Source organism: Sceloporus occidentalis, unplaced genomic scaffold (genome assembly GCF_023333645.1).
Source record: "Sceloporus occidentalis isolate IW3139 unplaced genomic scaffold, rSceOcc1.0.p SCAF_1, whole genome shotgun sequence".
NCBI classification, from domain to species: domain Eukaryota; kingdom Metazoa; phylum Chordata; class Lepidosauria; order Squamata; family Phrynosomatidae; genus Sceloporus; species Sceloporus occidentalis.
In genome coordinates, this window is record NW_028316981.1 from 149,570,992 (window position 1) to 149,597,352 (window position 26,361).

At 39.3% G+C, this 26,361-nt stretch overlaps 1 protein-coding gene across 1 annotated transcript in view; it reads left to right on the forward strand.

Annotated features, from left to right (window-relative positions):
- The first annotated feature begins 5,331 nt into the window (after positions 1 to 5,331).
- The window catches only part of PITPNC1 (phosphatidylinositol transfer protein cytoplasmic 1), a 186,515-nt gene continuing 165,485 nt past the window's right edge, over positions 5,332 to 26,361 (forward strand). The window contains exon 1 of the mRNA XM_089540927.1: positions 5,332 to 6,156. Coding sequence (XP_089397053.1) covers positions 6,097 to 6,156 — 60 coding nt within the window. The 5' untranslated portion in view covers positions 5,332 to 6,096. The remainder of the gene's footprint in view (positions 6,157 to 26,361) is intronic.

Sequence of the window (26,361 nt, forward strand, 5' to 3'; positions counted from 1 at the left end):
AACTGAGCTTATCTTTGTCTTTCCAATAAATCTCAGAGTTCAACTAGAGGAATTCTTAAAAATAGCTGTTTGAGCTGAAAGACATCTGTACACTGTGTGGTGATTAAGTCCATAAACTAATCATGTATTGTGCTCCAAAATACTTAAAAGCCACAAAGGCTTAAGCCTTTCTTGATCAGGAAGATATACTTTTTAAGGTTGCCTTTTTCCTACCTACTTCTTTAGGTCTAAACTAATATGTATGTTTTAAGGTGGAACAATCCAAGTGCCCCAGGTTATTTTCTGAAAGCACAAGATGAAGCTACCTTGTTGAACTAATCAGGTCTGGTTCTAGTCAGTGCCTGGATAGAATCATAGAATCGTAGAGTTGGAAGAGACCACTAGGGCCATCCAATCCAACCCCCTGCCATGCAGGAAATCCAAATCAAAGCATCCCTGACAGATGGCCATCCAGCCTCTGTTTACAGACCTCCAAGGAAGGAGACTCCACTACACTCTGAGGAAGTGCATTCCACTGTCGAACAGCCCTTACTGTCAGGAAGTTCCTACTAATGTTCAGGTGGAATCTCTTTTCCTGTAGCTTGCATCCATTGTTCCGGGTCCTGTTCTCTGGGGCAGCAGAAAACAAGCTTGCTCCCTCTTCAACATGATATCCTTTCAAATATTTAAACAGGGCTATCATATAACCTCTTAACCTTCTTTTCTCCAGGCTAAACATCCCCAGCTCCCTAAGTCGTTCCTCATAGGGCATGGTTTCCAGACCCTTCACCATTGGATAGGAGACCACATGGGAATTTGTTTTAAGTTATGGAAGAAAAGCAGGATAACATTTAATAAAGTCAGTGTCCCTGAAGTAACCTACACGAGTAGACAACCAATTCACAGAAATCTTAGGGGGAAAAGATAATTGAATTGAAAGAGACTACAAGGGATAAATAAGTTCCATAATTGTAAATACTGGTTCTAAAATGTTTTGGTTATGCAGAGCTGAAGAGAACATATAATTGGGTTTGGAGCCCCTGGTGTTTCAGGATATGTTTATTTTGACTCTGGAAGCCGAACTATCTTTCAATGTTGCTGCTTCAGCATAAGGGGCAACAGCACAAGAATGAGGCAAGAGGATTTTTATAGTGCTTTCCTCCTACCCAAGAAGCTGAGAAGCAGGCCTGCAGCTTCTGATTTTTCATAATTTATTTTAAGACAGGAATTAAGCAAAAAGATTTCCACTTGCTTTTATATGGCAGGGGCATTTAATTTAGACATATAGTAGGCACCTTACTTATGTCACAGCTGTTACATAACAAGCACATATTATCAGTACCCATTTAGTAAAATTCACCAGGCACATTGTGGTAATATGGTTTCACATAGTAATGACAGAATAGCCCTTTTTAAAGTGAACAAGAGGACCAAACTAAATCTGAAACTATAAATTTCTGAGGCATCCCTATCATGGGGTTTTCTTGGCAAGATTTGTTCAGAAGGAGATTGCTTATGCCTTCCTCTAAGGCTGAGGGAATGTGACTTGCTCAAGGTCATCCAGTTGATTTCAATGGCTGAGTGGGGATTCGAACCCTGTTCTCCAAAGTTATAATCCAGCACTCAAACCACTACACTGGCTTTAGAAATACTAGAAATATTGTCAGCTAACACAAAAACTAAATTCTCTTGACTATGCAGTACTTAATAATGCTCTCCAAGATGATCCATATTTTATTTATAAGTAATTAACTTGTATCTGTAGTTCCTAAGAATATTTTCTGAGAAGTCTATTTTCTCCTTTGATTGTTGGGTTATACTCCTAGCTAAACAGCCACAGGTCTGTTAATTAAACAAGCAATTAATGATTTATGATTTCACTAAATTGTATTTTCTCTTTGGACTAAGGGTTATTGATTCTAAGGTTGTTTGTTATGGGGATGGGTAATTTGATTATCAGTTTCAAATTTTGAGATTTGTGAATGTCATTCTTTCTATTTTGTGAATTTACCTTTTGGTAATTGTGGTTTCAGATAGTCTCCAGTAGAAGGCACTATCATATATTCCATATGAAGAGAGAAAGTAAATCTGGGATTCTAAAAGCCCACATGTCCTATGAAACATAAACAACAGATACTTTCTAGATGTATAGTATCTTGTTTATTTGATGGGCTTTCATTATTTAAGTAGGAAAGAATTTATCAAATTGAAATGCTTTTCTTGGCATTCTTTGTTGACTAGTTTACAACTGAGGAATACAAAAAATTTACAGGCAATAATCTGAGACAATTTGGGAATGGAACTGATGAGCTTTAAATATTAATGTACAAATACTGAAACAGAAACACCTTTATCAAATTTGTATTGTTCACTTCACATCAACAGATAAGAAAAATGTCAGCTAGTGAGTTTTCATTTAAATTCTAGGTGATATGGGAAGTTACTGTGGCCATCTCACAAAGTGGGAGGCTGTAATAAATTGGGTCTTTGTCACCAGACAGATGGGTTTTGGAATCCTTATTAGCATTGTGGCTGTTGACAGCAATCCAGTGGCATGAAAGAGTTAACTTGTATTACTTACCTTGTGGGATACTTTTTGCATTTGCTTGCACTTTGAGTCTGGGAAATAATATGAAGGCTAAGAACCAACTCTGAGAGATTTTTTCTGTTCCTAATCTGTTCATGCTCTTCTCATATTGGGGAGATGGATCACACTTGCACGCTATGAATTTCTTTATTTGCTTCTGCACTGTACAACCCTTGGGAGACCATCTTCCATCAGCCTCACCTAGGTGAAAAGGTGCACACCAGCCTCTCATATATCCAGGGGTATGGTGATGGGGAATTTGATTGTCTTGCTGAGGGATAGTCTGGATAGAATTTCTTTGGGGGCCCAATTCTACCATTGGCTATGAAGGGTCTTGGTCCCCACCAGTGAAAGGACTGGAATGCTGCTCTGTTGCTTACCATCTGCTGAATCACTTACCACCAACAAAACTTAGGCTATAACAGTAGCATGTGTCAGTGTTGGACCCTGGAAGAATACTTGGAGAAGCTTGGATCTATACATAGTTCCAGAATTAGGCTATTAATGAGAACTTGAACAAAAGGGAAATGGGTGAGGCTGTTATATCCTGTTCTGGTATATCCTGCGCTGTCCTTTTACATCTATATAAAACTTGAATGTTTCTTTCTGAAGCCTTTGTGCTTTAATATTGTAAAAATGTTCTTAATTATTTAAGATATCTTTATCATATTTTTCTTTTAGTGGCTTACAAATAACTAGTTTGATCTGCCTGCAGGAATCATTTGCCAATGAGAGCGGTCTGATGCATCCTGCTAGAATGTTGCATAAGAAAAGTGAAAGCCACTCCAAAAATGTTTATCTGCTTAAAACTTTGCTCAAGAGGTTGCACAAGAATGGCTGAACTTGTTAAAGTCCTCTTTCTCCTTGTCTCTACGCTTTTTCAGAGCAATGTTAGTAGCTATTTTTTCCCTGCTTGTGGGTCTTCAGGTCTGGCCCAATGCAAATAAGACAAATATATCAAAAAATCTCGCCATCTGTGTACATGGCACTTTACAAAGAACAAGTTTGTCAAGTTCCCATCTCAAGGGACTTAACGGTCTAAAAATAGATGCACGGGGAAGAACAGTAAAAGGGGAGCAGACTGGCTGATGCTTTAATGATTATTTCCTTTACAAGTACTTTGATTTTATTACAATAGAATATTGAGAGTTGGGAGCAGGATGTTCCAGAGGCCTCCCAGAAAAAGACGAAGTGTACGGAGAGAACTTGTGGAAATAATGGCGGTAGCGCCCTCTCTGAGACAATTCCAAGTGGCATAAGGGGCATTAAGAAGTAAAGGGCAGAGTTGTTTCAAGGAACAAGAGAACTGATGGTTGAGGTTGATAAAGCTGATTGGGTGAAGTTAAGAGATATGCTGGGTTGCAAAATAAGTCAAGGGGAATGGAATTATTTCAAGTGTTGTTGTTTTTTTGTTGGTTTTTTTGGTGTAAACTGATTCCTTGAAAGGCTTCAGGAGTGCTTTAGTTGTGTATTCCTGCATGGCAGCAGGTTGTGCTAGATGGACTTCTTGTCCCCTTCCAGCTCTATGAGTCTGTGTTTCTTCAGGTTATTTTGTTGGTGATCTGTGTATCATTATGAGACTTTTTTTTTCTTTCCATGACATATTTCCTTTTGCTTGAGTGCTTCCAGAGATTCAGATTCCAGTATTACCAATTTCATTGGAATGTCTCCAGATTTATCAGGAATTTATCATGAGACGCTTCTTTTCTATTATTGAATGCTCCAGGACAGTTGCAGCAGATATTATGAAATACCTTACTTTGAAGGACCAATAAACGGTTTGTTGAAATAATAGCCAGCGTGGTTTTGATATTTCTAGTGGCTGGTTGGAAGGGTGGGCTGTGTGTGGTTAGTACAATAAAAAAGAAATAAGGGCGGTTACCTTTGTAATAGTGTGAACTGCTGTTGAGTTTTTTCATATTGCTAATGTTTAGGTTGATTTCTGACAGCCAGCGTGGCATAGTGATGTGAGCATTGGACTATGACTCTGGAGGCCATGAAACCCATTGGGTGACCTTGAGCCAATCACATGGTCTCAGCCTCAAGGGAAGGCAATGGCAGACCTCCTCTGAACAAGCCTTGCCAAGAAAACCCCAGAATAGGTTTGCCTTAGGGTCACCATAAGTCTGAAACAACTTGAAGGCACACAACACACACAAGTTGATTTCTAAATACACACAGGTCAAAAACACACTGGAGAAATAATCAAGTTTGAGACCACTTTAACTGCCCTTGCTCTGTGCCAAGGAAACCTGGGAATTGTGGTTTGTTGGGGCATCTGAACCCTCTGACAGAAAAAGCTAAATGTCTCACAAAACTAGTTCCCAGATTTCCCTAGAACTGAGCCAGGGCAGTTAAAGCAGTCTCAAACTGGATTATTTCTCTAGGGTGTTTTGGACCTTAGTAAATAAGGTTTCCCCAGCAGAATGGGGATGTCTTTCTCAGCTTAGTAGCTACCATATGAATTACCTCTAATTTTCTCTAGGGCAGTTTCAGCCAACAGCTTCTGATCGGATTTTACTAAATGGCCTGAAATTCCTCTCCAAGAGCAACATAAAAAAAAAAAAAGAAAGTAATTATATCTTCAGATTCTTCTTGTGTTTGTCCAGAATTTCCTTGCAGTGTGCTTGCTGACTCTTCCTTGGTGGAGACATGCTGTTTTGTTTAAAACATCCACATTCTTTGCTCTGCCATTTCCCCATTGGCCGGATGGGGCCATCCTTCCTGCTGTGGCTGCTGATGTCAGACACACTCTCACACACCCTGTCTAAGGTTGCTGCTGCTGCAGCAGAGACTTTTCAGCACCACCAGATAGACCCACGATACATACGTAGGCACGGCTCTGATGGGGAAACCCAGCCCCCAAGAAGAATGATCAAAGGTGGGAAGAAAAGCCAAGGCACATCCTGCCTCTCCCTCACAACAGTGCAGTCATGCTGAAGGCATAAACTGGAGCAGCTCTCGTACAGTAAGGTGAAAAGAACCTTGTTTACCAGTCTGGGAAGGAAAACGTTATAAACCCTTTGTCTTGGAACTAAAGCATCTCCTCTCGGCTGCTGTTGGTTGATCCAGTGTACTGCCTGCCACTGCTGGTGACATTACTGTCTTGGACTGGTTCAGCTGTTTCTACTCTTCCCTATTGCTCTAAGAATGTCTTGATAAAGGACTGCAAAGAAAATTCATGTTTTAAAGCATTTTCTGGTGGGTTCCTTTGAATTCACAATGAAAGCATTTTAGCTTTGAGACTCCTTTGTGTTGGTGGAAAAAAAATCACATGACTACACTTTGAAGCAGAAAAACTGGAAGATAGAAGAAATTGGGTTCTTTTTTCCCCCCCATTTTCTTTTGCTGGATCAGCTTTCTAGATAGCAGCAGTAGCAAATTCTACATTTGCTATCAGGCACATACGAACTGCAGAGTGTTGTCGTTTGAGGCAATTTTAATTTTTTTTAAAAACCAAATTTTGCTTCAGTCAGGGTGCGCTGTGATCACTGTGATCACGTTTCTCCTAAATTGCTGATTTGCATTGAATGTGTAGGAATATGCTCATGAAGGAGTATCGGATCTGTATGCCTTTGACAGTTGAAGAGGTAAGTGGGCTGGCTAATAATACATAGTGCCGTGTTTAACTCTTTCTTTCCTGCATATGACTAGAGACAAGCTGATAAAATACCATTTTGTGTCTTTTTTATTGTAATGTATTTTTTCCTCCTCTGGCTAGTGAATCATAGTTTGGTTGCAACAGAAAATATGGGCAAGTGAGCAAAATTAAATGTGTCATCAAAGGTTTTCTAAGGATACATATGCAAACATAAACATTTGCACTCAATTTTGATACTAATGATTTGGGCTCAAATTAATATAGTGAGAATGTATACAATAAAATAAAACTTAAATAGAAAAAAATAAGTAAAGTTATCCTGTTCGCAAAGTATGCTCCTTGCATACTCTCCCATTTAGATACATAATTTTGTTTGTAAAGTTTCTCTTAGGTAAAGTTATATTTAAAAGTGGTGTTGTACCCTTCTAGTCCTATTTGAATGTAATCATATTTTACTGTAGCAATGTGTTGTTAACCTTATGCATGTTACACTAGATATCTAAACTGAAATATGTCTATTGAGAATAACTGCCAGAGAAACAGATAAATATCATATTAAGTATTATTGGTCATGGTATTTTTACATGCAGAATGCAAGAGGCTTCAGGATGAAATCAGCTGCAGTTTTAATGTGGTAATAATTACTTTCTCAGAATAAAGTTTTGATATTGTCCATATATAGTCAGCCTTAGCCCCTGTCTTATTTTAGGAAGTGGATAGATTGATTGCACTGTACCTTGACTTCTGAGTACAAATCTGAAAAGAAATTGTTATAGGGTGTATGTTTTTTAATGGCAATCTAATCAATATCTTGAAATTTCTTTTCTGCTTTATCCTTTGATAATACGCAAATACATTCAGTTTCTTTTTTATCTTTTTAAATATACTGCAGTCCACAAGGTGGAGCTTTGGATATGTTTTTCTCTTAAGCTTTGTTCTTACCTTCTCCTATTCTTGATGCAGAAAGGTATAATGATGGTATTTGAATACTACAGCTAGATTGTTTGCTGCAATTGTTTTTCTAACTAGATAGGTTACATCCATCACTGTGTTGCATAGTTTACACGCTGGAAACCTGTGGACTTGAGGGGCTTGTAATGTTTATGTTGTTATAAGAGATGTGGTATAGTTGCTATCTTTCAATATGTATATATATTTCTCATTTGTAGAAAATGATTTTAAAAATACAAATGTGACACTTCCAAGGCAGTGTGTTTTGATCTTATCTGCTCAGTAGCTTCCGATAATTCATTGCCACTTGAGATAATTGTGACTCTTTTGGTTGGGAACTATCTAGTTCCTACTGTGTATTTGAACTGTTGTTCATACGTAGTTGGTTGATATGTTAGTTTTTCCTTCACATTTCATGTTTCCTTCACATTTCATGTTTATCATCCGCTCCTATCTGGCAGCCAAACCAATCTTTTATAGATGTGCAGATAAGTGCACAGAAACTGGTATTTAACAAACACCAAGATTAACCCTTCTGCTAATGTGTGTCTGTGTTCATCACATATGGAATGTTGGCAGGTTTTAAGAACAGCACATGTGCCCTCTCTGTCTGTATTATAAAGTTTTTTGGCCTGGTTGCCCATACATGTCAGGCAACCCAAGAAATGGCCATTTACAAAGTTTAGTTTAAATACACTTTATAGATCCTTGGGAGTAAAAATTAAAACAACAGGTTATATGCAGAGACCTGTACCTCTGGTGCTAAAGGACAGCTTGCCTATGTTGCCACATTTAGTATTCCTCTATCAATGGGGCTTGACAGACCGCCAGAAAACGGCGGACTTGAGGTGCCAATTTTAATTCTGGAGGGACGCCACAGCAGCCAAACTGTGTGGTGTCCCTGTGGAGTAAAAAGAACCTGCAAAAAGCAGGTTCTTTCTAAGGCACCTGGAGCACATCACGAGTGCACCATTGGTGCACCGGTGACGTAAGTGACGCGTAGCGACATCTGTACACTGCATGTTGCTTACATCAAGATGGTGGCCTCGTGTGGATGGTAGGCTGCCATTAGGCCGCTGCAGTGACATGCTAGGGTTCCGGAGTTTGCGGTTGCTGCACGCTCCAGAATCCTAGTATCGGCAGTGGCGGCATGCCGCTTTTGGCCTGTCTATCTCGGGCCTGAGTGAAATATGTGAAATGTAAAACTATTTGCAGGTTTTGGATTGTGTGTTGGTACAATAAATAAAGTATTGTATGATACATTAGGCTGTACATAAGGTTCCAGTTCTATATACCTTTGAATAGGTAAGAGCCAGCATGGTGTATTGGTTTGAGTGTTGGACTACAACTCTAGAGACCAGGGTTCAAGTCCCTCTTCGACCGTGGAAACTCATGCCAGATCCAAAATGGTCATTAGAGGCCACAGTACACACACACCCAAACAGAGCCCACTGCTTGGAAGGGGCGGCTTTCATTTGGGGTCCAGCATGGTTGCTCATTCCAAATGGCCATTGGAAGCCACAGCACCACCACCACCCAGCAGCATTTGGCAGCATTTGCACGGGATGAAAGCAAGGACAGACACCATTGAGCTATAATTCTCTTTATCACAAATAATTACATTGAATCAAGGTTAGTTATCTTCAGCAATTTACGTGCAGCTTCAAAATTCTTCACACAAAAAAGAAGAATCAAATTCTACTTGATATTTGTTTTGACAGATAATTAAAAATAATGGCAGCCTTTTGTCTGCTGGAATGTTAATTGAACTTCAAAGAAAGACTATCCTGTTCTCCCCCTTTCTCTCTGTTTTGCTGTTCACACATGCTCAGTAAAGGATTCTGAAGACAGCTGCTCTTTATCTTGCCTGCTGTTGGTAGGCGCACATAGGTACATTAGGATCAAATGAAGTAGAATCCCATTCCTTCACAGCAAAAGCTTTATTGAAAACACGCTGCAGCAACCCAGCATCAAAAGTGTTTCTCTGACCCTCCATCACTATCTTCCTAATGCCAATGCTGCTTAAAAAACAAACAAACTTCCAACTAGATAGAATGGATGAAAACAGAATTTGGGTGGGAATAAGAAAAACATTTGGAAAAAGGAGTCTTTGTCGAAGACGTATGCCTGTACTTTCAGAACTGAAAAGTGTGTTTATCAGGTTGCAGGGAAATCGCGTGTGTGAGTGTGTGCTGATACATATACACATCTGTATATATGTGAAGTTCGAATATAAAGTTTATTGTTTTAAGCATAGTTTAAAATGATCTCTGACTATAATACAAACACATAGTCATCTGCATCCACAATTTTTTTTATCCACAGTTTAAAGCATCCATGGTTTGAAAATATTTTAAAGATATATAAATTCCAAAAAGCAAACCTTGATTTTGCCATTTTATGTAAGGGATACCATTTTACTACACAGTAAATGGATTTTGATATCAATGGGAGGTCCTGGAACCAAACCCCAGCAGATAACAAGGACCCACTGTATTAAGCCCAACATCATAAGTTCTTTGAACTTAGTCCTCGACTCTTTATCAAACATATTGGGGAGCTTAGGTGTCATAGCAATCCATAATTCGGTATTCTGTGCATCTCTATCTCCTTTCCCCAAACATTTCACTTCTCAGTCTTCTTTCCTTCTTTGAGACAAACCATAGCTCACCGTTATGTCTCCATTGGTGATGTGGTTTGTATTTTCTCTGTAAAAAACAAACTGGAAACCTGGCAAACTAGTTTGGAATAAGATGCAAACTGTTTGTTTCAGACCAAGAAAGGGATAGAGAGAAATTATTTAAGGGGCAAGAGAGTGCACAAACCTAAGTCTCATTTCAACACGAAAGGCAGGCACTCAGACTGGAATTTTACGCACACACTCACTTTGGAATAGTTCATACTGAGTTTAATTGACTTGCTACAAGATAAATGAACTTACGATTGTGCTCTTTACATTTGTGTATAGAAAGCACCAAATGCTTTTCTAAATAAATATACTTATTGTAGTACAAGAGATCTGTGGTCTGCATGGCTTTGGAGTGCATGATTTTGGATTACATCCCAAGTAGTGCAGAGCCTATGTAGTTGTAAACAGTTTTGAAATAGCAACCAGTTGGCTGCTAGCAGCTGATACCCCTGAGGAGTTGTAGGATAAGGCTGCTGATGGAAGGTGAAGCCAAAATCAATAAGGGGTTTTGCCTTCTTTCTCCTTCCTTTCTGTGTCACTGCAGCCCTCAGTATCTGCAGGGGATCCATTCCGGACCCCCACTCCCCATGGATACCAAATCTGTAGATGCTCAAGTTCACTTGTCCCTAATGGCAGCACGGCCATGTGGACACACCACCATTAGGGACAAATGTACTAAAGTCCTCCCTCCCGTTCTCTCTCTCTCTCTCTCTCTCTCTCTCTCTCTCTCTCTCTCTCTCCTTCTTCCCTTCCTTCCTTCCTCCCTTCCTTCCTCTCTCTACCCCTCTGAGGCATTTTACCTGGGCTTGGCTTCAAAGGGTGAGACTGGAGTCCTGTCAGCCAGAGGGAGCCGGAGCCAGGGCCAGGGCTTGAGTCTCCCCCCCCCCCCACCGCACCCAAACCCAAGACCTGGGATGGAACCACCAGGCTCCAAGACCTATGCCCCGGTGCCAAATCTGACTCCCTCTAGTCAACAGGGCACCAGCTTCTGCTTCTGAACTGCCCCTGAAGCCAAGCCTGGAGAGGAAACCTTGGAGAGAGAGAGGGAGGACTTCAGTGCACCTCCATTGTGGACAGCGCAGGCTTGCTGTCTGTAGATGTTCAAATCTGTGGATGGCAAGTTTGGGGATACTGAGGTCCCACTGTATGTTCTATGCATTTAACATTTGTAGCCCTTAAACCTTGTTAGAGATGTGGGGTTTGGCTGAAAAGGCTTCCTAGAAGGCAGTTTTAATCTTGAAGTGTGTTTGCTTCCCAGGTCACCCTAGAAGAGCAAGGAAAGATTCCAGGGAACAGTCCCAAAGCACTACCTAATTCCCACACATTCAGAGGAGTGTTATTCTTACACTCTCTCTCTCTCTCTCTCTCTCTCTCACACACACACACACATAAACCAACACTAAAGATAAGGACTTAAAGAGCAGCTGACAGTGCTTTTTCCTACTCTAAATCCCACCCACCCCAATTCCATACATTTCTCATTTTTAAAGTTAAATATATGTTGCTCAACTTCCCTAAAAACTCACGGTGTTATAAGTGAGTCATCCAAGGATCTCTAGAATGTGAAGATATGCAGTAGCAGGCTAGGATTACATAGCCAAACCATGCTTGTCCATCCATCCCATACATCATGTTCATTGGTCAGGAGTCAAAGGTCCTTCTGAATCCTGTATAACGTATCCTTATGGAACTTATTCCATAAGGTTCTGTTAACCAGGCCTCTCAGTCTTCCCTTTGTAGCCCCTGTTGTATTTCCTCTCACCTGCTTCTGTATGGATGGAAATACCTCATATTCTGAAGACATTTCTGTGATTTAAAGCGGGGATGGGGGAGATGCTTTGTGCCTGTGGATCTTTTTAAGGAGGAACTTGTCTGCTAAATTTTGCAAAGACCAGCCTGAGAGATTGGTGAAAGCAGAAGTTAACAGCCAGTGCCACCACGTGTGCTGACTATAAGCACTATGGCAGTGAGTCTGCAAAGAAGGAGCAGTGCATCATTTGCCCTACTGAAGCAACTTTCAGTGTAATTAGCATGAATGTTTTCCCATCAATATGTGATATAAAGCTGGAAAATTAATGTAAAATACTTTACCCTGATGTTTTTTCCACTTTATGCACTGTTTTTTCAGTAAAAACTGTAGCACAAATAATGTTGATAATGTTCTACAAATTTGTAAATGTTCTTACTTTATACAGAAAGCTATGGTAAATGTACAAGTACGTCATCTGGTTACAATGTTAGTAATCATCGCTTTCCTTGAATCTGCTGCTGGCCTGTGCTTTCCCTTACTTTAAAAAAAATATGTGTGTATGACCTTTAAAAAATTATCGTCAAAAGGGACTTCCTTGAGCAGTTCATATATTTGTTTAAAGTCTCATGTGACTTGAGTCATATTGTAGTAAAATGTCAAAATCTCAGGGTTTGGCTGCATAGAAGTTTTGTGGTAAAAAAAATCAAGTTAATGTTAGAAAGAAAAAATGTAGTGCATGAAGTCTAACTCTGTTCAATTAATTTCATCAGTGTAAATACATTTCTCAAACATCAGCCAAAAATGGCCTATTCATTTTGTCTTGCAAAAAATGTTCTGGGATCAGTTCAGCCACCCTGACAGATGGACTTCACTCATGTTCACAGAGTAGTGCACTTAATGCTGAAACAGTTGCAAATTGTATTCATGAGCCCTTACACAACCATATTGAATTCTATACCTGTCCAGATGTGGGGGGGAAACATTACTGTTTGTTTACAATGTAACAGTTCCCTGTGGCATAATTTAGTATTGATTACTGTGGGATTTACTGAAACATCTGAACATATATTTGCCCTAAGGCTTTGATAGTTCCTAGTATTTACGCAAGTACATAAAGTATAGAAAAAGATATGTTGCTTATCCCATCTTTGAGTAAATGCAATGTTTACTTAATTTCATGATTATTTGTTAAAATGTTTGTGTCAATCACTTTCTATTTAAAAGAACCTTAAAAGCAGCTATCATTATCAACAAAATAATATGGTATAAATAAAACAGTGGTGCAAACCTTTTATGTTAGGAAACAGTGCAGCTGAAGATGAAAGATATATTTATAGTGGGCAATATATTTTATAATCCAGTCTAAAAGTCTCAATAATATAGCATTATTTTCAGATGATGGCATTTCATACAAGAAGGGGTGGGTCATCCTAGCTTCTTCTGTCAAAGAATTCTAAATCTCACTGTGTTTGCACACAGTTCCCAGTTCGGAGTGTGTCACTAGAATTCTAAAAAAGAAATAGTGGACCGGTACATACTGGCGTGAAAGGGTGTGGCGGCGGTGATATAAAGGCTCTGTGTGGCTCAGCGTTCACATGGGACACAGCCTCATGACATAAGGGCGCCAGAGCGCCCAAACAGTTCTAGCCCTTATGATGGATTTGGAGCTCCATTTTGAGCCCGATTGTTTCGCAGCCGTGTAGTTGCTATGGCAACGATCCGGAGAAGAAAGGGACGGCCTCTGGCCGTCCCTTTCTTCTCATCTGTACCACCTCAGTGTTAACATGCAGCCTAGTTTTTAAGTAGGATGACTGTTATTCACATGGGTTTAGGAAATATGTTGTCCTCAGACTCACCAATAGTACTTATCTTGCTTATGTCAGCAATCATAGAAAATGCCACTTCTCCATGGTCCCAAACAGTACCTGGTTGGGGCCTCTGGGCTGCTGGCAAGAAAAGGGGCGGGTGCAGGCTTCCAAGATGCTTGCACTGTATTGATCCTATCAACTTGTAAGCTTTCCCCAAAAGATCTCTCTGAGGAGAACCTAGTCCATTATGGGGGAAGAATGGCAAGCATTACAGACAATGAAATTTATTTCAGCAGTATTTTTTCCCAGCATTGAGATGCACATTTCCTTTTAGATGAATATCTCTGTCCTTAACTAACTATCCGTAACACTATACACTCTGCTCCCTCATGGGTGCGGCTAAGGTATCTTTATTGTATTATGTCATTGAAAGTATTACTGCATGCAGTACTTTTTTATTGACAGAAATTATTTAGTCCTAGTACATTTTGTTGGAAATACCTCAGTGTAATCTTTAATTCATGGTGTTTTGACTTGTTGCTTTTATTTGGTCATATCCTCTGCAGTTTCCTAAGAATGGTGCATTTGAGTGGAAGAAAAAGGCATGAGGATCTATTTCCCCACTCATCAATATTCTTTCACAGTGTTCTTTAAATTTTCTATTACCCGTCATTGGCCCAAAGCAGACAGGCCAAATAAAGTGCCTTCTGAGTGCTTTGGGGGCATGGCGTTCAAATGACCCATGCCGCGGAAGCAGCCAGAAGCCTCTCTGGGACTGACTAATGAGGCCTGAAGTTGGCCCAGAAAGGAGAGGCAGTGGCCAGCTTCAAGACCATGCCATCCAGTTGCCGCAGTCCCAAAATGATGGGGGCTGGAGTAACTGCAGATCGCTCCATTTGGCCCTTCTGCTTCACCCCATTGTCTGTCTGTCTGTCTGTCTGTCTGTCTGTCTGTCTGTCTTCATTTTAATACCACCATCATGACCGCTTGGGTCACTCCTCATCTCTACATAGTTTGAACTCTTTGTCCCTATTTGTGATTTCTCTACTACCTTGCTTTTCAGACCTTTTTTCTTCTAGGCTTGGGAATGAGATGTTGCTCTCCAAGTTTTTTGGTTTTTTTTTAGGAAAGCAGCAGTTCTCTGCTTAATCCAAAGACTGATGTATTTGAGTGTTACAGAAGGACTTAGTATGTTTCTAGTCTGTTGTTAAGCTATAGATAATTATGCCGATTACAGCTATGTTGCCCATGTTAGTATAGTTTATTTTTCTTGGTTGACTGGTATAGTCAATGTTACAGCAATATTTGTAGGCTGTGGTTAACTGTTTTTTGTTGGCCTGTTCAGATTATGCCTAAAATAAGCAATTCTTTTCCTGAGTAAATTTGAACAAATAATTCAGGTTTAGAGCCATTGCTTAGTCCATCCTTATTTCCCCATGAAATTCATTTATCATGCTCCTCTAACTCCAGCTGTTGAAAATACATTCACTGACTGGAATTATTTCTTCCTTGGTGCCCCTTAGTGTCTGAAAGTGTAGTTATCTCACTTATTCTGTTCATACCCTTTCTCAAAATTCGTGTTGTTCTGAAGAGCAGCTGGAACTACTCTGTAGTCCCAATACAATGTATGTCAGATGAAGTGCATGAAAGTAAATAACTGTTCTCCCCCCCCCCCCCCATTTAAAGCTATTTACTTTTCTCTCCCCTTCCTAATGTTGTTGTGTGCTTTCAAGTCATTCGACTATCAAAAACATTAAAGAAATAATTACGGTTAATTCTCCAAAAGTCAGTCAGATCTGACTGAAATCTACCACTTTCATCAAACACTTCCAACCTTGGGAAAACATGGTTTTATTAATTATTAGTGAATTATATAATAATTATTATATTAATTATTCTCCCATGTTAACTGTGCATTATGCAAAAAATTAGTTTTGGTCAGAGAAAAGGTTTTATGGTATGCTCACATGGTAATTGTTCACATTAACTTAAATGTTTTAATTTTTGTTTCCAGGATTGCTTATACAAATTTTCTTTAGATTCATTTTTCATATATTTCTTTAATGTGCTTTTTAGACTTGATAACCAGATAGCCCTGAGTTGTATACAATCCGGTGAAATATTAAATACAAACAGTAGGACGATAACTATAGAAGATACAGTAAAACCAAGGTAAAGCCAGTGGCAAAGAATACAAAAACTACAGCATATAAATCCAAAGCAGCAAAATAAAATACTGATAGTACTAAACTAAGTTTGGAGATTAGAATAGGCTCTGTAAAGACTGTAATATAAGTATTAGGAGCTTCTATCTGGTGGTCATTCCACAGGTGAGCTGCCACCATTGAAAAAGGCTACTCTTCCAACACTCAAGTGACCATTACATTTACTAGGAGAAATTAGAGGAGGGAGAGCCACCATGATGCAGTGGTTTCAATGTTTGTCCAGGATTCAAATCTCTGCTTGGTTATGGAAACCCACTGACCCTGGACCCTCTCAGCCTGAGAAGAAGGAAAAGGCAAATTCTCTCTGAAGCAATCTTGTCAAGATAACCCTGGCATAGGATTAACCTGAGACAACCAGAAGGTAAATAACACAAAAACTGGGGGAGAACCTCAGATCAAACCTTAGGGTCTTTATAAGCAGGTATAAGAGGAAATGTTAATTCAGGTAATTTGACCCAAAGCATTTGAAGACAAACAAGTACGTCCCAGTTCAGCTCTGTATTGGAATAACTGACGTTTTGGACCCCTTTTTAAAGGTATATATAACCTTGCAGTAATATAGTTTTAAATAAAGACATGCCTAGAGTGGTTGGGACTTGGGACGACAAGGACTGCAATCTGTCATTTTACAGAATATGTAAAATACAGTCAGCCTTCTGAATCCACGGATTCAAGCATTCATGGCTTGTAAATATATAAATTCCAAAAAGCAAGTCTTGAAGTTGCCATTTTATATAAGGAACACCATTTTACTATGTATATTTTACTGTTGCATTCAATGGGATGTGAGCATCCACAGATTTTGCTACCCATGGAGGGTTCTGGAACCAAACCCCAGTGGATTCCAAGGGCCCACTGTATCATTTAGCTGATTTTTAAAGCAAGGCAAAACAACTGTACCAAATGATTAAATGAGCAATAACACACACATACAATACATGACATTTATCTTTTTTAAAAGTGTTCTTTATCCATCTTGTTAAGGTTCTAGACAGCATTCTTGACATGGTAAATGTGCACCGAAAACTAGTTTTGTAATGTTTGCGGCTCTTTCATGTCTGTTCCCCTTCCCCTCCCACAAAAATGCAAAAGTACACAAAGATATCTGATCTTTCTTGAGTACTCCTATCTGCTTACATCTCAAGGTCTTCATGAGTGCATGACCTCAAACTGACCTTGAAGTTTATAAGCTAGTGACTATAACATCAAGAATGCAAGGCTACTTCTAGATATGACCATACCAAGCTGTAGTAATAAACAATAGCTGCTTTGTTTCTAGAATCGATCTGAATAACATTTTGGAACCTGGAGAACTGTTGTGTTTTAATATAGAAAGAATGTGCCTGGCTTATTTGTTCTTTAGATTTGTATATCTGTTTTGCTCAAGTTATGTTTAGAAACAGGGTTGGGAGGGTAAGTAAAGAACAGGTGTGTGGTATCAGCTGAACTTTCTAGTACTGTAATGCTAACTAGTACTCTGGAAGAAACACAGAAGGATTTGCAAGTTAGATTATGTACTTACTATTGGTGTTTGAGTCTCTTTTGATGACTGACGATTCTAGGCATTTGAATCTGTATCTCTTGAAACTGCTTGGTGGGGTGAAGGTTGGCAATCCCAAGAATAGGATTTAGGGATGCTATCTAAATATACAAAGTCGTAGTTATCTCTTTTTCATATTGAATCCATACGAGACTCAGTATTATATCTTTGAGAGCTGGATAAATTTTCAGTATGTTTGCAATGCAATTGTATTTTGTGTGCTGAACTGAATGGCTTTACAGTTGGCCTTCCATATCCATGGTTTCTTTATCCACAAGTTCAAGCATCCATGGCTTGAAAATACTAAAATATACCTGAATATTTAAATTCCAAAAAGCAAACTTTAATATGCCATTTTATATAAGGTTCACCATTTTATTCTCCATTTTAAAATGTGAGCTTCCACAGATTTTGTTATCCACAAAATCTGTGGAACCCAGCAAATACCCAGCAAATACAATGGCCCACTGTATTTGATCTTAAGAATGGACTAAAGCCTCCATTATAACTGTTTCCAGGCTAATCTCCTGCAGAAAAAAAGAACAATGTCCTGTAGCACCTTGTAAAGAGTATCCAGTCTCATTTGGCATAAGCTTTTATGACCTCAGTCCAGCTTCATCATGTCTGCATATAAGAAAATGTAAACCTTTAGTTGGATTAAGAGATCCATCTGGAGAAAGGGTTACCCCTGCTGGTCCACCACAGCTTCCCACAAATAATCATGAAACCTTGTTTAATGCGTTGCACCATGGTATAGTAGACTGGGGAGGAAGAGAGTGGTCATATAAAATTGGGTGTAAGTACCTTCTGTCCTACTCAGATGACATGCCTCCATACATTTTTTTATTATCTCTCTCCTTCTCATCTTAGCTTCACGCACCTCCTCCTATTTTCCTAACCTGCCAGTGGGATTACTCATGGTAGTAAAATTAAATTTGATAGCATCTCCACCCGTTCATTTGCTGATATATCTATAGATATGTTTGTAATTGTTTAGAACAAAAAGAACCTGACATCAATAACGGATTGCTTCCCTCCAACCTTCCATCTGTGCCTTCTTGTTTTATTTCCCCTCTATTTTCTTCAGACTCTCCTACACAAATATTCCAGATTTCAGTGATTATGGTGTCAAGCCAAAGACCTTTTAGTGGAAGTGTTATGTCATAGAACACGTGCCCTATAGGTTAGCTACTTTCAAAACCTCCTAGATTGTACCTTACTATTTATAGCTTAACTTTTTCATCTGTTTATGTTACCATGGTATTATATGTCACACTTGGGGGTAAAGGCAAACGAAAATAGATACAGCAGCACCAAAATAACATCCTAACAGGTGCTTACATGTTGATGAACTTAGGTTCCATTCATATGAAATTGGCTAATATGATTTGGCCTTCATTTTGTTCTAATTACAGTTCATACACTTATTTGGTAATGTTCTCTAAATACTTTTTGCTTCAACAAGCCTGAAATAATATTAGTGTAGTACAGTACAAATGAACGACAATGAATGCAACTGTTGGAGCTGACTTTAATGTGCTCACTTCTGGGGGAAAGGACATCAGTAATTGACTAACCCCTTCCAGAGAAGGAGAGTTTTCACGTCAATTTCATGATACCTTATACTGATATTTATTGAACATCTATATGCCCTTGCTCAAATCAGTGGAGGTGATATATTTATTTCATTTCATTTATACCTCACCCTCCCTGAGGCTTCCAAAAGAGCTTCCAAAAAAATAAAACAAGTTTCATAGTTTGTTACCTAGTTGCTACAAAATGGAAATGACTAATTTGAAGGAAATAACAATTTATTCCGTGCACCTTTGGAGACCCTCCTTCCACTTGATCTCTCTCAGATGTCAGCACAATGGGTCTTTTTAAATCTCAAATGCTTGGCACCAATTATATGTGACAGCTTTCTATCCACAGCCACAAATTCATATGTCTTTATTAATAATTGTTCTTATTACTTTTGGTAGTGTTTTAAAATACTTGGTAATGTGTTTGTAGTTATCTATAAAATTACTTCAGGCCACTCTTTGTTGAACTTGAAGGACAAAACAACTTTATTTACATTCAGAACTTAATATTGTATCTTTCTTGGTGCATGGTTCTCAAGCGTGTGGCCACAGTATACAAGTACGTCAACACAAGTACATTTACTACTGTCCCTTAGCCACTTTAGTTACATTTCTTAACTGACTTAGTTCACACAGAACCTACACTCAGCACCCTTAGTTGTTAATCTCACAGGTTACTTGGCACACTCTCAATACACACAGCTCAGCTCTCTCAGCTCAGCTCCCTTTTATATCCACTCTTCAGGCGGTTTTTGTCATCCCCCCCCCCCCCCCAGCCTTTCTGGCTCAAAATCCACCAGGATCCTGAAACACTCTGCTCATATCACTGGCTCCTCCTTTTATACTCGCTCCTAAGAGCAGCCCCCCATCTTTTCCCAGCCTGATTCCTGTTGGCTACCTCAAACAATCTGTTCTGCCTGTGTTTCTCCACAGCATTTGAAGAAGTGGACTGATAGCCATGAAAGCTCATGATGAAATTAACTTGTTAGTCCCAAAAGCCCTGCTGGATTCCTTCACACACACACCCTATCCAATTTATAGTAAAACAGGTAACATAAAACACTAGTCTTCTATATCAGAGTAAAAAGCTGATTTAGAGAAATAATTCCTTCAAGCAATCAGTTGAATGTTTATACTTAATTTAATCTGCAATATTCCTAATCAACAGTATGTAGATGTAACCCATTTTAAATATACTGCATTTAACTTAAATTGCATTTTTCAAAACTAAAGATTTCAGTTTAACTGGTTTTGTATGTCCTCAGCAATCTGATCAAAACCCAGTGATTTATTTGTTTGCCTACAGACCAAGAATGGCAAATAAAATTTCCCCCATGAAATTTATTATCTAAAATATGTATGCAAATGATTCTTGCACTGCAGCACCTTTGAGACTAAGGGGCGAAACAGACTGACATAAAAAGCCAGCTTCCGGGCATCTTGGGAGCATGGTGTACAGATGATGTACACCCCAAGATGTCCGGAAGCTGATTTCAAGCTAGGCAGTCGCTCACATGTGGTCCAGCTTCCAAGCACTCAGATGGCACAGAGTTTACATTTTGCATACTGCCAAAATGCCTTAAACACAGCTTCCTGCCTCAGTGGGATGGAAAAGCTGGCTTTTTTGCCAATGCAAAAAAGAGCAGCTATTTGCTGCTCCTTTTTTGACTGACAAAAAGTCAGATTGGGGCTGCAGAGTGCAGTTACCATGGGCCCAATCCGGCTTTGTCAGGGGCGGTTGAAGCTGCCCCTTTGGGATGATCTGTTTCACCCTCAACTGAAAGATAGAAGTTGGTAGCATGAGCTTTCATAGACTTGAGCCTACTTCTTCAGATGCATGTGGTGGAGTGGAAAGCCTAGGGGCAGACCTATAGAGCAGTCTGTGTGTGAAAATGTCCATAGGAGTACAAAACTGTGTGGAGATGAGGTAACAGTGCATCTGAAACATGTATATCTAAATCCTATGTGCATTTGGTCAGGACACTGGAGATGTGACCAGTCTTTTCCTTTTTTGTTAGAGCAACATTGTACGCAACACTTAACAAGATGAAATGGATTGCCATTCATTCTGCATCTGTGTTTGGTAGCACCTCAATGGTCATATCAGAATCTGAAATCATGATTTGATTTTGAGTTGTTCTAGTAAGCCAATGGATAACATTAATGTGGGCATGAGACCACAGTTACAGTATTTTAAATGTAAAAAAAAATGTGGTTTTATTAAAATTAAGAATGAAAGTTTCTACTCCCCACAGCCACACAAGAAGTTGTTCATAGCACAGAAAACATGGTTTTCCCTGTCTGAACCAGTCCTATATAAGATGGTTATCTACATAATACAGCAATATTGCTTTTCTGACTTGTATGGTTAATTATTCTTTCTTTTAAAAGGAACAGAGTTTATAAGTTCACAAATATGTAGCAATTTATCATTCCTGCTTCCCTGTGGTGAGAGGCAAATTTGTTGTTCATGACAAAATCACATATCCTATTTATTTACTTATTTGTTTATTTATTAGCATTATTTATTTATGGAAACAAGATGTAGGTGTCCCAAGTCTATTGTTCTGTCCATAATTTTTAATGATAGATAGATAGATAGATAGATAGATAGATAGATAGATAGATAGATAGAATGCGCATCTAAGAATAGGGCTAAAATCAGTACCAAATATACCTCTGTAGTAGCAGCTGGGTGACTGTTTATCAAATGATAACCAGATTAAAACTGTGCATGTTTTATTTTCATGCTACTAGGTCATAGTGCACATGGTATGGGACTGATTTTGAAACAGCAAGATATTTTTTTTTTATTTTTAGTCCTCGGCAAATTGGTGAGTTTGAGCTAAGCACTGGTCTTTGAAGCATTCATATATGTTTCAAAATAGCAGGAAAAACCTTCCAAGGCTGTTTCAAGATGAAAAGTAATACAAACAAGGTGATGCAAGTCTCCAAATTGCTGCTTGCTAACTATTATATTAGTTTCAGCTATACAGTTGTATCTGAGAGTGATGGACTATATATGGCAATGTTTCTATTGGCACAGTATTAGCTTTCATTTTTCAGCAACTTATTTTAATATACACTACTACACTGCCACATTTTGGCTGTGGCCATGTGACAGCATTTGTCCTTGTGGAAACAGCCTGATAATAAAACATGAGTGGTTATCTGTTAGAGACAGCAAGGTAATAACTAACCATCAAGTACAGTAAGTACTGTTAAGCAAGTGAGCAGATCGGCAGAAAAGCTGGTATAGCAATATGACAGCATCTTGGAATTCACTAAAAAAGCTAGAAGTCTGACTCTGAAAACCAAGTGAAGTCTCACTGGCTCTTGTGACTGATAGCTACTATCAGTAGTACTGTATATTTTTAATGTTTGTATTAATTCCAATGTGTAGTGATTAGTGGCCATCGGTGCATTTGGAAGCTTCCAAAGTGGCACAAAGATGAAGACGCTTGGGTTTAGCAGCTAGTTTGAGAATCTTAATAGCCCCTGCTGTCTGTAAAGGTTTTACAGTCATAGATGGCCTATTGCTGTTTTGGACTAATAAAATTAAAAACATTTGAATATACTGCCAACTTCAAAACTACAACATGTAGTAGTTAAGCAAACCTCATGCATTCAAAAATGCATTAATTTGAACATTAGCTTGACTTGGACATTTCCATGCAGTTTTGTAAACCAAAATTAGAACAGTTACATGTTATGCATGTAGTACATTATGTTTAGTTGAAGCATTCTGCCTATTGGAGGGGCAGGGTTCTACTTGATACCTGGCAACATAATGGGGGGGGGGGGGAGAGAGAGGGTTTGCTAGACACACAGTAAATGTTTTTCTAAGCAAATAATGTAGTGAGGCTATTATTTTAAATAGCTGCATATTTAATTGTGGGTATAGTATAGTATAGCTTTATTTTAAAAACATTTATTTAGGTTCGGGACAGACTGCCTGAAAAGGGTGGCCTGCCGACGGCCTAATTTCCTTCGGAGGGAAGCTGCAGCCACCAAACCACACGGCTGCCCTCCATAGGAAAAAGAACCCAGAAAAAACTGGTTCTTTTTAAGCCACAGCCTCGGTAGAGTAACAAGTGTGCCACTGGTGCACTTGTTACATAAGTGCTGTGCAACAACGTGCGGATACCACGTGGCACTTATGTAAAAATGGCAGGGCCCATGTACACAGGGCACCACCATTGTTATGCTGCCCACACATACTAGGGTTAGGGACCGTGCGGTTGCCGCGTGGTCCCTAACCCTAGAATCAGTGCCAGTATGCCACTTGTAGGTGGTATGTACCGTGCCTTAGTTACCTTATTATCCAATATGCATATCAGTCTTCTTTTTTTAAAAAAAAGTCACAAAACAGTTGGCAAAAAAGTAAAAAAAAATTACAAAAGCACACTAATAAAATAATACAATCAGAATACAATTAACTCTAACAGTTAATTGTACCTATTAAGTAGCAGCAGGCTCATATGTACCATCAACAGAAACAGGAAGACGAAGAGGTTTCCTCCAAAAGCATTAAAAAAAAGTCCTGGTGAAAAGGTGCATTTTAATTAAGTGATGAACATGAATTCTTAAATATTTCTGGCACATCTTCAAAGGCAAGGAGTCTCAAAGGGAGCCACAGCTGAGAACCTCTTATGTTGGGTCACCACTCCCTGGGTATTGTGAGACCAAAGATCTCGACTTGGGCATACTGAAAGAGATGCATTTTAACAGTTTCTTAGGCCTCATTGTGTTTAGGACTTCAAGAGGAGCCCCACCTAGAGAACTATAGTCCATATGCTAGGTTACTGTGGCATGGATTGCTGTTACCTGGTCCAGGGAGGGCCAGAGCTAGTGATCTAGACAGAACTGAAAGTATGATATCTTAGCTCCTGCTTCATTAATAGAACTTGATCCAAAAGTATGCTTAACCTGTGCACCTTTCTTTCAGGGGAGTGCGTTTCCCCACTTCCTGGAGCCAGGAACTTTCTATCAATTGTGTTCTGTCAATTTTCAGCATCAGCCCTCATTCAATTCCACCTTCTGCATATCTGGAATGGAGAAAAAAACTAATGGTCTTCCACAGCAGTTCACTGAACTTGAATATATGGGAGACAATATGGAATTCTCTGGCATCATGAAGTCAAACAGAAATCTTCTAATATTGCTCTGTGGAAGCAGTTCTACAAAAAGCAACAGAACCACCAGTTCCACCACTTCAGAAAGCTGCTTTGGGATAATGCCATGATCAAAAGGTACAGGCCAATGTTCAACTCCTCTTGTCATTCTTCTAGTACAGATTATTCAACCAAGTCACTAATGAGGCTTTCATAGCAAACCCAGGCCTACAATTAGACAATCCATTTCATCCAAGCACATAAGAAGCTGCGCCACAAAACAGGATGTTACCTAACAGGCAGTAGTTAACCAAAACTACAGAATCTATGGGATATCTCTTGATAAGGGGCACATCAATTACTCTCTCAAGATTGTCAGTCCCATCCATGCCTGTACAGCAGCATCTGCCATTCTGGGTTCCTCTGGTTAGCTTTAATTACCCAAGATAGGCAAGGATCAAAAGAACAAGTGATGTGACAAACCTCTTCAAATGTTTTCTGAAGAGTTTCGGGCTGCACTAATTGAAATTGATCCCATACAGTAGGATTCCATGCAACTGAAACTAAAGGGCAAAACAGACAGGCAGGAAAAAGTGGCTTGAAGATGCCTTTTCCAAAGTGATCCAAGTCCCCACCAACTGCACCACCAGCTCCTAAGGCAGCTGGAGTGTGCATATCATGATCGCATGGCATTGCTTCAAGCCACAGTGCTGGGTATTTTTTTTAATTATTTTCCCCACAATCCCTGCACAATGTTGGCCATCCCTGTGAAGCTGCACACAGTCGCATGTGCAGTGCTCCACCAGGATGGCATCGGAGCAGAGGTGGGCCCATGTGGAAGCTGGCAAGATACAATCATGCCCCCCCCCTTCACACATCCCTTCACCCCATGTCCCTCTTGGATTATCTGCTTTGTGTATGTTTTACTTATCTCCATGAGAGGTGTCATGGTTTCTCTTTTGGACATTGCCACCCCCACCACTTGGGTATGAGAGTGCCTTCTAAATGCACTCCTGTGATGGGGCATTTATATGCACAATTAGGGATAGGGTTTGGATAAGTGCCTGAAAATGCAAAAAATTGCATAAATCCCATTGACTTAAAAGTCCTATTCTAGCTAACATTATCAGTTGAATTTGAGCCCTAGTAGTTAGAATAATTGTTAAAGGTTTAGCTTTATCTGTGTGAATTAAAAAAAACTTGCATTGCATGAATTCCTGGGATAGTTTCTGATCCTTTATGTATCTAAGGGGATAAAAATGCTTTAAATCCAGGGAATATTAGTAGATACAGAATTAAGGATATTTCACAGTACCCAAACTCCCAGAGCCAGAAGACACATGCCCACACAAGATGGAACATATGTTTCAAACAGCTGCCAGACAGCTTTTTCTGTGAAAAAATGTAACCAAAATAATTTCTGTGTCCTAATAATTATTACCACTGTTATTTCCAGCTGGAAAATATGTGTTGCAAACCCTCAGAATTATGAAATAAATGTAAACCCTGAAGGAAAATAACTATTTTAAATTAATTGGAGGGAAACAAGCATTAATGGCACTGTGGGACACTTTCCTATCCCAATCTCTGCTAGGGATATGTCACCCAATGAAAGGCCATTCTTCATTGGATCATGGAGAATGTAGCCAGGGTGCTGCAGAAGCCCTTGCAAAACAATTTCCCATATATTTCATAATGTTTGGCTTTCTAATCCTGTACCCAACTGTGGAATTAAGATGGAGTGAAGGGAAATGTGTATGGTCTGTTCTACTGAATTTTGCAAATATACATTAGTCTTTAGTTAGTGTACATTCTGCTAGTTCTAAGCTGGTTCAGCATAGGAATTTGGTTCAAACTATATTTTCCCCAAACTGTAACCAGTCTGGATTTCCTGTGATATACCAAGCTGTCTGCCTAGGCAAATGTCTCCTTTAAGAAAATATGATGTCATCACAACCACACTTTAATGACATATTTTCCTCATTCACTGCCCCAGTGGACATTTACTCTGAACTTAACCCAGGTGTTCTCCAGTGATTAGATTGATCCTTGATATATGCCACATTTGAAGCTTCTCAATAGACCTGAAAAGAAGCCTGTTTACCAGTTACTCATTGCATCACACTTGGTGTTGAACCTCAAGTGCCTTGTGAATGCACAAAATCTCTTCAGGCTCATTGTTATCCTGTAGTGACCTTAGACTGGATGCCTTAGTTTTACCAAGGCTTACACTCTGCTACATCAATGTTACACTCTGCCAGGAGCATGCCTTTAGCTCAGAGATGACAAAGCGTGTCCACACTCAGTCTGGCAGGGTTCCTCTTGTTTTATACCTTAAGTGCATGTTGCTCTTTTTGTTGCATGGATTCTGTGGTAAAATCATGTTTTCTAGTCTGAAGGTTCTAGCATTGTTTCTTTGTCAGTATCTTTTGTTGGTTCTTGGTGCTTCTAAATGACATCTCCAGCTATTCTAAAGTAAACTAGTCCTTCCATTGACTCCTGTGATATCAGTATTTCTGTTTTGTCCTTCCCGG